Source organism: Talaromyces rugulosus, chromosome II (assembly GCF_013368755.1).
Source record: "Talaromyces rugulosus chromosome II, complete sequence".
NCBI classification, from domain to species: Eukaryota; Fungi; Ascomycota; class Eurotiomycetes; order Eurotiales; family Trichocomaceae; genus Talaromyces; species Talaromyces rugulosus.
In genome coordinates this window covers 3,862,330-3,874,404 of record NC_049562.1, presented here as the reverse complement: position 1 = coordinate 3,874,404, position 12,075 = coordinate 3,862,330, and the positions used below count along the sequence as shown (strand labels likewise).

The 12,075-nt window shown below is 51.0% G+C and overlaps 4 protein-coding genes across 4 annotated transcripts; 2 read left to right on the top strand and 2 right to left on the bottom strand.

Annotated features, from left to right (window-relative positions):
- Positions 1-593: 593 nt before the first annotated feature.
- On the top strand, positions 594-2,519 carry TRUGW13939_03802 (uncharacterized protein; the record flags this gene model as incomplete). Its single annotated transcript, XM_035486981.1, has 1 exon — positions 594-2,519. The coding sequence occupies one exon, from the start codon at positions 594-596 to the stop codon at positions 2,517-2,519; it is 1,926 nt and encodes a 641-aa protein (XP_035342874.1).
- Positions 2,520-3,496: 977 nt separating this feature from the next.
- TRUGW13939_03801 (uncharacterized protein) lies at positions 3,497-6,367 on the top strand (the record flags this gene model as incomplete). The annotated part of the gene is made up of 2 exons (XM_035486980.1): positions 3,497-5,123; positions 5,193-6,367. The coding sequence occupies 2 exons, from the start codon at positions 3,497-3,499 to the stop codon at positions 6,365-6,367; spliced, it is 2,802 nt and encodes a 933-aa protein (XP_035342873.1).
- A 170-nt stretch (positions 6,368-6,537) lies between these two features.
- TRUGW13939_03800 (uncharacterized protein) lies at positions 6,538-7,854 on the bottom strand (the record flags this gene model as incomplete). Its single annotated transcript, XM_035486979.1, has 2 exons — positions 6,538-7,488; positions 7,543-7,854. 2 exons carry the CDS (start codon positions 7,852-7,854, stop codon positions 6,538-6,540), a joined length of 1,263 nt encoding a protein of 420 aa, XP_035342872.1.
- Positions 7,855-8,359: 505 nt separating this feature from the next.
- On the bottom strand, positions 8,360-10,188 carry TRUGW13939_03799 (uncharacterized protein; the record flags this gene model as incomplete). Its single annotated transcript, XM_035486978.1, has 4 exons — positions 8,360-9,114; positions 9,168-9,630; positions 9,689-9,954; positions 10,161-10,188. 4 exons carry the CDS (start codon positions 10,186-10,188, stop codon positions 8,360-8,362), a joined length of 1,512 nt encoding a protein of 503 aa, XP_035342871.1.
- Between the last annotated feature and the right edge of the window lie 1,887 nt (positions 10,189-12,075).

Sequence of the window (12,075 nt, the reverse complement as noted above, 5' to 3'; positions counted from 1 at the left end):
CCCACTTATTGTAACCATAAAAAAAGGATGGATTAAGGAACGGGCGGAACGACACCAAAGTATCTTCTGGACACACAGTGCACACTAGGGTCCCCCCCTATTTTAACTATTTTAGCATTGACTTGCAAGCAGATTATTATACTAGCACTTGCACTCCGTACTCCGCTGGCCGTACCGTACGGATACGTACTCGCGTGGCTTTTGTATCCACCGCCTAATTGGATCAACGCGGCCACCCCCCGGCCTCTTCAGGCTTTACTGAACTCAACCACCAAGGCTAGCTAGCTACGTAGCAATCCCGCTAGCCTACTCAGTGCTGGGCTCCTATTATTCAATTGACAGCCTTGGGTGGGGCGATCAGCCTCGTCTGGTTCTTCCTGTGCGATAAATACTCTGTCTTCAGCCTTTCCTACGTCCTGCCATCTATCTGTACGGCAGTTATGCGCATCCGTCCTCTCTCTATGCCCCCTCTACGCCATCACCACTCAATCGCTCAACCTACACAGCACTCCGAGTGTCCTCTGTTCCGATTGCTTCATCCGCTCTCATCGTTTCCGACCTGAATCGCCGTCCCCGGGGTGTGATACGCGATCATGTCGTCGACACCCAGCCAGCCCGCAAATCCACCGCCGATTCGTTGGCAGTTCATCGACTCGTCCAACGACAATGGTGACAATCTAACCCAAGTCAAACGCCATGTCATGCAGGAGTTTATGCGCCAGAAGCGCGAAACCCAGCAACAAGATACCTCGTCGGACGACAACACCGGCGACGACCAAGCCGCGCTCAAGAAAAAGAAGAAAAAGGCCAACAACGCGAAGAAGCGCCAGCGGGCCGCCCAGAAGACACAGAAAAACAAGGCTTCCAGTGCCGAGAATCCCAAGTCAAACAAGAGGCTCTCCGATACCTCGAAGCGGGGAGGAGAGACAGAGGTTGCTGCTCGATCACCGGGCCAGTTCATCGCGATACAGCCCGATCAATTACTGGTTTCTCGTCCAAAGGCATCGCTATGGGACTTTAACAACTCGCCGAGTGACTGTAGCGATTTCTTTGACGAAGCTGTGGCCGCTTACAACAGTCCGACGCTATCTGCTTGGTCAAGAACAGAAGCGTCGTCCCCCCAGACGCTACTGAGTGCTGCGCGAACTGACCCTTTCGACACCATGCCGTTGCAACTGACCACCCAGGATCAGCACCTCTTTGACTTTTATGTGCACGAGATGCCCTCGTGCTCCTACGGAGACCACTTCCGTACCAGATCTGCACACAACTGGTATACCGAGGTTTTCGTCCCCGAAGCCATGAAAGGCCCTCTCACTTTTGTCAACACAGTCCTAGTCCACGCAGCAAACACTCAGGCCTGGCTACGAAACCAAACAGAGACAGCGGAAACGCTATTCTATCGACAACGCGCCATCACCATGCTCACAGAACACATGCTAAAATACCCTCACGACATATCGGATAATGCAATAACAGCCTGTATGAGTGCTGCCGCCTTAGAAGACTTTGATCCGCGCCCCGAGCGTAAGGAAATCAGCTGGATTCATATGCGGCAAGCTCGCAAAATGATCCGGAAACGTGGTGGACCGGCCGCCTTTGAGAATACGAAGCTGGCAATGCTAATCAACTGGCAAGACTATATCCTCGCTGGATACGAGACAGAAGAGGGCAGCGGTAGCTTTCACTTTGAAAGTGACCTAGTTTCTCCTGTCACCAATGGCTCGCTCATGCCTTCACTTCCCTCCCCTCCTTGTTCGGTATCGTCCCCCACGATTGACTGTACCTCGTCGGTTAACTCGGCTCGATTGACCAACACATCATCCGAGCCAGAAATAAAATTCCAGTGCGAGGAGTTTCTGAATTTCCTCAGTCGTTGTGAACACTTGGCCGTTAGCCAAAAATCCACACTGCCTGCCACCGCCGCCCCGTATCGACATACCGTTTTCCAGCCTACGTCGTTCCTGGGTCAGATTTTGGCGTCTCCCAATGCGAAGCGGATGACAGCCAGCGGAGACCGGAAACAGTTCATCGCTCGACTGGCATCCGTGATGACGTTGAATGCCGCTCTGTGGGATTACCGATCGTCAGTTCAAAGGGCTGAAGCCTTCCTTGACCACATCGTATCCAAAGTCTTGGACAGTGAGGTCAACATGAGCTCATCCGTTGAGGCTCTACTGCAGATTCTTCTCTCTTGCCAGGACTTTCCCACGGACATATCTGGCAACCCCTTTTCTTTTAACTCGCTCGGTCTGTGGCAGGACGACCTAGAACTGCCCGATTATTCACAGTACTCTCCCTCGGCCATGTCGCCGTCTGCTCGACCGTGGTTCATCGGCCGAATGCTCAAAGTCGCAAAGCGCTTGAGCTTGGACTCGTGGGTTCGCGTCAACGAGTTTCTGTTTTCTTGCTTGACGTTGCAAACCAACGAGCCTTCCCTGCATCTTTGGGAGAATGATTTACGACATGAGATTCTCCAGGCTCCTTTGACGAGCTATACCATGCCTGCTTTAAAATAATTGCATGGAATGGGCGTAAGATACCGTTCTTGACTTGTCACTCGCTTTCCGACGTTTGTTCAATAAGTCCAGCCTAGTGCTGTCTTTCTCTTCACTTCTTTTTCTTCTTTTCTTTTTTGGGATATACCTTTTTATTTTTGTACGCCATGATGACGATTTGGGTCTCTTTATGGAGTTTATTTTCTCTTCTATGTATATATTTTATCTTGATTAGCAACGACGCGCGTGCCGCGCAGATATTTTCTTTGAGGTTGATAGTATATACACATGTAAGATATATATATATGCACTAATTGTCTCAATTTACTCCTTGTAGACTATATATGTAGAGTCTTGGCACCCTCCCCGCAGGCGCGTCTTTACCCGCGCGGCTGCACTCCCGACCCTTTTCGCCCAGCGCCGCCCTTCCCTTTGCACGCGACAAGAGCTGTTGCCAGACGTCCTGGCCGGCGGACGACCATTTCCTCCTTTTGCCGACAGGGATAATTAATTCTTTTGATTTTTTCTTCCCATTTTTTCAAAACTTGATATCTTTCAGTCCGCCGACTTCGCCGTTCTTCTCGTTTGCGATCGCCCCGTCTCATCCGCAGGCGATCCCGCCGCAAGTTATTTTCATTCATCCCATTCACTCATTCATTCTTCCGGACTTATTTTTTGCGCGCGGGGCCTTTGGAGACTGTCGGGGTATTTGTCTTTGTTGCTCAGGGTGGTTTTTCTTCATTTGCGACTCTTGTTATATTCTTGGCATCGATTTTGTGGTTCGTGCAAACTGCCGCATCAGTTCGCAGCTGTTTTGTCTGAACTTTTCCATCTGAAGATTCGCGCAACATCGCCTGAGAAGAAGAAGAGAGAAAGAGAGAGTAAACCACCACTGCTAATGTCTCGCGACGCCGGCGACACGCGATCTCAAATGCTCTGGTAGCCACGACCGCATATCAAGCACTGGAAAAAAAAAAAGAGAACAAAACAACAAAAAAATGGGGATGAATCCATACGAAGCCGACCCAATGCGGGTGCCAAAGAAAGACCCATACCTGAGTCGCAGCCCTCACTACGGTCGCTATGTTCCTCGCGCAGACGATTTTGTGCCTAGGAGCACTGGCTGGCATTCTGCTGCTCAGTCAGACGACGACGACGACTCCTCCTCCCCTGCCGTCTACTGGAAGGAAATTGTGGACCGACATTGCACGCCTCAGAATTCTTTGAATGCGGCTGGGTCGTCGCAAAATGTTTTTTCGGTGGGTAAGGTGATTGTTCGCGTGGATCATGGGAACTCTGATGACGAAGGCCATGCGATGGAGAAATATGCGGCGGCGCTGAATGCGAACGAACTGACAGCCTCCAAAAAGGCCGAAGAAGCTTTGAAGGATCTCCAGGTCGCCGTGCCGACGATTCTCTTTTGCGGACTGATCGATGGGAATAACGTGGTGGTTGAGACGAGGATACCGGGCGTTTCCTTGGAGGTTGCTTGGAACTACCTCTCAGAGTCTCTGAAACAGGACTTCAAGAGACAGTGCCAGCGGATTCTCCGGCGCTTGGCGACCGTCGACGAGTTCCCGGTTGCTCCGTCGTATATGTGCCGAGACCTGAACGCCATAGCGCAACCCGATGTGCCCGACGTTGAGCGCGATATCCTGTTTGCTCCACGAGAGGGCGACGAAGAACTATGCTTTGTTCATAATGACATGGTACGACCGAATATAATAGTGGACGACGACCGGGTTGTTGGAATCCTCGGATGGCGACAAAGCGGTTTCTTTGGCCACGACCGGGCACAGCGCATTCATCGTTTACTTCGAATACCCGAACGATCACACATTTTTGCATCTGGCGAGAGGTCTACGCATGACCAAGCATGGGCTGACTTGTACGACGCATTGCTCATTGATGAAAGCGTTACTACTGCTCGGAATAACCACGATCTACAAAATGGAGGAGAGCCCATGGTGAAAACCGAATCGCCTGCCGCGAGTATCGAAAAGGTCCCCACGAGCCCAACACTGCAGTCTGGCCATTTGTCGCAACTGGATGGAACTGACGAGCATCCGACACCAAAGAAGATTACCGATCTGAAGCGCGGCTCGATATCGAGAGCATCGTCGATTGACAGATCCTCGCCGTCGGCACCGCTCAACCCGTCCAAATTGGGACCGAATGCCCGCAAGTCGTCATCTTCTGCGTCAACCAAGAAAGCGTCAACGGCGAAAAAAATGCAGCCCAAAAAGCGTAAACTCGACGCGCTCGAGCTGGACAGTGGTGCCAACAACGGCGAGCGACGGTCAAATAGCCCGGCATCTTCCAAGGCCAGCAAGGGCTCAGGGGTAACCAAAAAGCTAGAGTCTGTCTCCGCTGCAGGCTCACCGGCACCGCCGGAGAGAACCAAAAAAGGCGGTAAAAAGCGTGGCAAAAAGACAACAAAGCAAGCGGCGGGGGACGACGACGATGACAGCGACGTCGAGAACCCTGACGAGATTTTTTGTATCTGCCGCAGACCTGATAATCATACCTGGATGATCGGGTGCGACGGCGGTTGTGAGGACTGGTTCCATGGGAAATGTGTCAATGTCAATCAAGAAGATGAGGAGTTGATTGAACGATACATCTGTAAGTATTTACTGCCCTTTTGCTCCTACAAGTTTTTCTGTGTAGACGATCCTAACATTGATTTTACAGGCCCCAACTGCACTGCAGCCGGCAAGGGCAAGACGACATGGAAACCAATGTGTCGATTAAAAGACTGCCGAAAACCAGCGCGCCTGTCGAAGAAAAAAATCAGCAAATACTGCTCCGACGAGCACGGCCGCGAGTTTATGCGTCGGTTGACACAGCGCCTCATTATAAAACCTTCCCCCGTGGCCTTTGATCGGATACGTGCACTGAATAATAATAATAATAGCAATGGAGATAGCCGCAGTGTTGTTGATGGCGACGGCGATTCGCCCATGGAAACAAACGACGAGGACGATGAAGATAACCAGCAAAGAATAATGCCAGAGGATCTGGGAAGCAGAGGCGGCGTGCTGACTATCGGTGACCTCAAAGCTGTAGTCATGCGCGTATCGTCTGCAGACGAATTCCGTCGACTGGGCGAACGCCTCATCTCACCACCACCATCAGTTGTTGTTCCTCCTCCAATTTCCAAAAAGGAAGACAAAGAATCCGAAAAAACATCATCATCAAAGAAACAAACAGCAGCAGCAGCTGCTGCTGCTGTAGAAGAAGAATACGACATGACCAACAAAATGGGCCTAGACATTCATCCTGCCGGCGTCATCTACAGCACAGCAGAGGAAGCTAAACTTCAAAAGTTGCGAAAACGACGCGCCGAATACCGTCGCCGCGCCGAAATGATCGTTCAACGAGATCGATTCCTAGGCCTTGTGCGCGCGAGAGCCAAGACTGTCTTGGACCGGTTAAAGGCGAAAGAACCCAAGGGCGGGTGGAAAGATATCTGTGGGTTTGACGCGCGCATGGCCTGGAATGAAGAAGAGCTGGACGAGTGGCTGCAAACCGAAGCTGGACGCAAAGCCTTTGAGGAAGATAAACTCGAAGCTGAAGAGCTACAAACGAATGGCACAGATTCGAAGATGCAACGAGATCCAGCCGATACTGATGACGACGATGACGACGAGAAAGAGGAGAAAAACGTCGATGCCGAGTTCGCAGAGCTGTCGCGTGGTGTCTGTATCAAGAAAAGATGTGACCGCCACAAGCAATGGGTGAGACTGGTCCAACAGGACATCCAGTTTGAGCAGGCCATGCTCAAATGCGACTTTGAAGAGTGCGAAAAAGAAGCGAACGCACTTGTGGAGGGTGCTGTTCTGCGTATATGCAGTCAAGAGTTATAATAATTACTTCCCCCCCCACAACCCTCCATCAATTCATGTCGCTTGTATTTCTAGATGGAGTTCAAGGTTACGAAAAGAATGGAGTTTGGCTTATGCTTTATTATTTTAGAGAGGATTCCTGTATATAGAAGGAAACAAACAAATAGTACAACGATGTAATACCTTTTGAATCAACTCCATACACACCATTTCCCAAGCCCATCCCCCGTACGGTCCTTGACAACCTCGACGAGAGACTGGTTCTTGCGAAGCTGAAAGAGGAGATGAATATCAATCGCCTGATCCATGGTTCGAGAAAGCAGAGTATGTAAAAGAGGAAGCGGCTCGTCCGTGTCGTTGTCGTTGTCGTCGTCATTATTGTCTTGTCTGTGAGTCCGGGAGAAGACAGAGTATAAACCCCCGGCGCTTTTCATATTGTTGTTTCTGTTATTATTACTCATACCACCACCACCACCACCACCATCATGACTCTGTGACACTGACAGCCCCGGTGGAGGCTGAGAAGACCGAGAAGGAGGATGAGACCCCAACCCCGTCGTATTAACCAGCACAATCGACAAAAACGAAGCATAGCTCCGCGACAGATACGTCAGCGTTCTCAGCGCGGGTGTCAACACCGCGCTTCCTCGCAGAGCATCGGAATTGCGAATGACGTTTTCAGCCATGGCGTCGAGGCCTTCGATTATGAATAGGACTGTTGATGGAAGATTCCGCTTGTTGTTGTTGTTGTTGTCGTCATCCTCCTCTTTCTCCTCCCCCTCCTCCTCCTGACCAAGAGCAGGATCATCTTGATTATTGGTCTTTGGCTGTCGAAGCTGCTGCTGCATCGCATACAACCTATCCGACACCTGACTGATAGCGCGCGTAGCAGCCGCAAAGTCGTGAATGGTGAGTAGCTCAACACAATCCAACAGATCAATCGCCTGATCGCGCGACAGCACTGTTTGAGGAGGAGGACTACGGCGGCTTGCTTGTTCTTCTTCAAGAATAGCCTCGAGCAGCGCATCTGGTGCAAAAGTCGAAGAATGACTGGGTCGGATAATGTACACTCTTGGTCCCTTTTGAGTCGTCTGCTTGTTTTGTAGACCGAGAAGATAACGCGAGAGCAGTCTTTTAGGAATCTGTAATCTAATAGTTAGGATGTCAAAAAAAAAAAGATATTAAGAAAACACTACCTGCCCAAGTAAATCTCTACTCATATCCGGATTCGACGTATTCCACCACTCCTTCAAATACGAAACTCCAACCGTGCTTCCGCACCGGAACAAGAATCGCGACTCGTTTCGATATCTCGACACGCCAGAGAACTTGTCAAATGCGGGTTTCAAATCCCATGATGAACGGTCATCTGCAGTTGTTGCTGTCTGATGGTCGCCGCCGCCGCCGCTGCTGCGTGCTGCATTTCTCATGTCATAAGGAGCTAGGAGAGACGAGGCGAGAAAGGGAAAGGCTGGCTGGGTGGAATAGACATCGTGGCTCGAGGCCATGGTGATGGTGGCTGTTTACTTATTCACTTGGCTTGTTGGTGTAATCCATGGTCTAGTGACGAAGGTTAACCTGCAGCGCTTCACACTTCACATCGCGTGATGAGGACCCCATCGACTGTTTGATACTGTAAAAGTGCTATGTATAGGTGTGGCGGGACGCAAACCATGGGAATAAAGTGGGACGCTAGACTCCACTCGAATGATCACATTAGACAACGTTACTTGGATAAATACTATCGGAATACGTATGATAAATTTGAATACTACTAATTCTGCTGCTATTCGCCTGGGAATCCCATTTTGCACCAACTCCATATGGCTTCCAGACGCCAGTCACCAAATAGCCTTATGCAACAAGCTATGCGGCTGATACAATACCAACTATCTCTGAAAACAATTCAAAAGCGGAAGAAAAAAAACACAAGCAAATAAAACTTAGATAGTGAACATGAAACCTCGCTTAGTTAGAAGCAGTACGACCGTGAAAACTGAAATTCAACTCCAGCTATTCCGAGGGCATCCTGCGCTCAGGGCGAGGCCGTCGAAGACTTTTCATCCGATTCATAAAACCGCCCCCGCTGGGCTTCAACTCATCACCACCAGTGGACCCATTTGTGGTTTCCCGCTGAAGGGCGACGCTCCTCTTTGGGCTGCTGGATGCTCGTACCCGCGTCGACAGGTAGGTTTCTTCGATCTTTGCGCCTTTGCTCTCGTAAGCATCATCGTCGTCCTGGAAAAAAGGGTTTCTTTCGTTGGCTCGGTTGCTAGTAGTAGCTTCTGCGCTCGACGGGCTTCTCCGTCCTTCTGGAGAAACCATTCTTCCAGTGCTAGGTCGATTGATACCGCCTCGAATCTTCTGTGCCAAGCTCTTCTTGCGCTGGAGCCCGCCACCCTGAGACATTGGGTTTTCGGTCTCACTCTGGCGACGTTGAATCGCGGAACGACTTGCCGGGGCACCTTCGAGGAAGGTACTTGTTCCGAGTCCCATGCTTTCCGCGCCGTGAATGGGTTCTATGCGAGCAGTAGCGTCAAACGCGGCTGTGCCTGTGCCTTTCTTGGTGGTGCCATTGTTGTAGTCTAAATAACTTTCGGCCGTGTGACCATGGATCATGGCCAAGTCGAGAGTCGCGTTGTTAGGCCCGGCGCCGCCGATTGCCATATTTTTAGAATCCTTGGGAAATGCCTGCATAGGAGCCTGTCGTGATCCTTTTCGGTTTCGGTGAGGATTACAAGCATCAAAGGGACCATCGTGGTGGAATACTAGAGTAAAGGTCAGCTTGAACAAGATAGTTGCAAAACCTGTTAAAACTTACATCCTGTACCATAGATCGAGGTAACATCAAGCTTGTCAATTAAGTCTAGTCGATGACCTTGTGGTCGTTTGGAGCGACTTTTCCCGTCACGTTGGCGTCTCTCGCGTCGCCTTTTATCATCTTCCGAGTCCATGCGTCGCGGTTTCTCCATAATGGAGGACTCTGAGTTTCGGCGTGGGCGTGGGCGAGGACGTGCGTCACGAGGCCGCTCCGGGCGGCGTTCCTTTTTCTCGGAAGGGTCTGCAAAGATGTCCAAGGGATCCTTTTCACGGGGTCTGTCCTTTGATCGGTTTCTATCCCTTGATCGATCACGACGAGAACCCTGACCATCCGGCCGCCCACTCGGGCGTGGTCGCGAAGAGGAATGCGGCTTGTCTGGGCGGGGAGGTGGTGGACGACGTTCTTTGGGTTTAGTGTCTTGGGGTTGGGAGTCCGTGGGTTTGCTGTTCAGTGAGAGGCTCTCCTGGAAGAGAAGGGAAATATCAGTGCCTGGAAATGAAACAAATTTCTCTGATACTCACAAAAAGCTCGGCAGCGTTGCCGGTGTACGGGTTCTTGTCACTCATGGGCGATTTGATAGTTCCGGCCGGAGCAGACTGAGGCGACAGGACTTCGGTGTCGTCTAAGAAAGGGTTTGTCGAACGGGGTCGTTCCGGTCGGATAGCAGGAGAAGCGAGACCGGGTGAGCCAAGACCAGGAGAAACAGGACTTGCTGGAGAGAGAGTACGGTTTCGAAAGGGGTTATTTGAGCCCAGGTTCACGCTGAGCTGCGGGGATGGTTTGCGCTCTGCACAGATTGAAGAATGGCGGTGTTAGCAATCAAATAAGTTGAACGAAAGGATCGTCTTGTAGGTGAAAGAAAAGACACGAGTAGAGAACAAAAAAAAGGTGGAATGACGGGTGAAATTGGGAGGTCGCATGGACGGGGTTCATATAAAACAACTGGTCGAATCTGCAACAAGAAGGAGGGGGTTGTAATAAAGGGTCACTAACCTGGCACAGAAATCGGTGCGAGCGACATTTTGGGCTGATAGGGGATGGTTGAATGGTGACTCGTATCAGACTTCAGAGAAGGTGGGTGGCTAGGACGGGGGGGGGGGGTATCGGAGCAACTCAACCACAGCACCACAATGAGCGCTGAATGGTTGAAAAGGTCAACGCAAGCAATTGCGTATCAGCGGCGAAGATGGCGCTTGACTCGGGTATGCTGGCGGCAATGAAGCAGGCGGGCAAGATTACAGGCTTGGAGAGGTGGGCACCAGGAGGCTTTGAAACAATAAGAGTCTGATGGCCCCGATCGTCGTGCAAAACGGTTTCACCAGCGATTGTTGCAGATGGCGCCCAAAAATGGCTATGCCAACCTTGTTTTTTATTATTTTTTTTCCCTCAAAAAAATTGCAAGAGAGCACGCGAGAATCCGTCGGATTGGAATTTGGCCTGGGTCCCCTCGGGTTGTCGTCCCGTTTCTCCCCCTATTGTAGACCCTCCTTTTTCCTTTCTTTGCTTTGCTTTTCGTCTCTGGTGAGATGGGTTGACAATTGGGAGTAGGGGATGGGAGACAGATGGCAGAGTGATATTTGCGGTGATTATTAAGTCGCGGCCACTAAGTAGGACCCCCCTGTTGAGACCGTGGGCGAAAAAGAAAGATCGCCGGGGCGGTTGCTGCTGCTAGGCACGGTATGTACGCAGACTGCCAATCGATAAGGGGAGAGGGGGATCCGCTCTGGAGGACTGGCTGTGGCGGGCTGACTGCGAGATGCCAGGCAGTCTGATAGACACGCACAACAGGGATGAAAGAGGATCACGAACGCACACGAGGAGGAAGAGGGAGAAGGAGAAGATGCAAAAGAAGAAGAAGAGGGGAGCCAACGGTGAAGCAGCCGAAGCGAGGTTGACTTAGCGGGCGATGCTGGGGAAGGAGCGGCGGAAGGAAGGAACAGGGGGCGGTGGTCTCGTTGGCGCCTGAGGGCTAAGGCCGCAACGTCTTTTTACTAATCTCTGTCGCTGTGTTCCACTGCGATTCTTGTTATTGATTATTATCAAGTTATTAACACACCGGATACTTATCCATGCATGGCTCTCTCTGCCATTATTGCCTTCTAAGTTCTACCTACTGGTCTCGTGCAGGAGTGCCAAGAACTAGTTCGTGTATACGGTCCTAACGTCCAAGGGCTCACGGTTGAAAGCCATTAAAATTGACACTAGGAAACCTAGCCAAAAGACTAAGAGTCATGCATGCGCCCTTGGTGCAATTCAAGTAACCATCAGTGCGACCTGGATTATTAGACCATGCAGACAATCAGGTTCGTATGTGGACCTCGGTCCCGGTTGGATGGCGACAGCACACCTCGCGCAGTACTAATTATTATTAATTAAAACAAGTGAATTACATGCATGGGCTCCTTTCACCCCACCTGGAGAGCGTCTTGTGTGTCTTGACCGATACACAAATGTCTCACCTGGAGTGAGTCGCCCGTTTGTCTTCTGTTCATCTCGCCTGTCCCATCTACGTACTCCAAGAACAGTGTGGAATGCCGTGACGTCGAGGGACGGTCGACACGTAGATAACCATATGAGATCTTCCGCCAAGGAGGTCTCGATCTGTAAAGCCGGCACTGGAAATTCCTCCTCATGCAGTCAAGGATCCGGCTGCGATGTGTGGAGTGTGACGCCCCTTGCAGCACTGAATAGACCCTTGTCAGCGCTGACGTCAGGCTCGTGTCGCTCGTCTGGTAGTGGGACAGAGCATCCTTGGGATTCAGGCATCACTTGGAGGTGGCCATGTGCTGAGAGAGAGCTGTCCAGCGCATTCTCTCTATTAATAGTGAGCAGTTAGTAAGTAGTAATGAGGATGATTCTTGGAAAGAAACCGCAGAAACAAAGACGTAGCGCAGCGGCCAATCAAAGC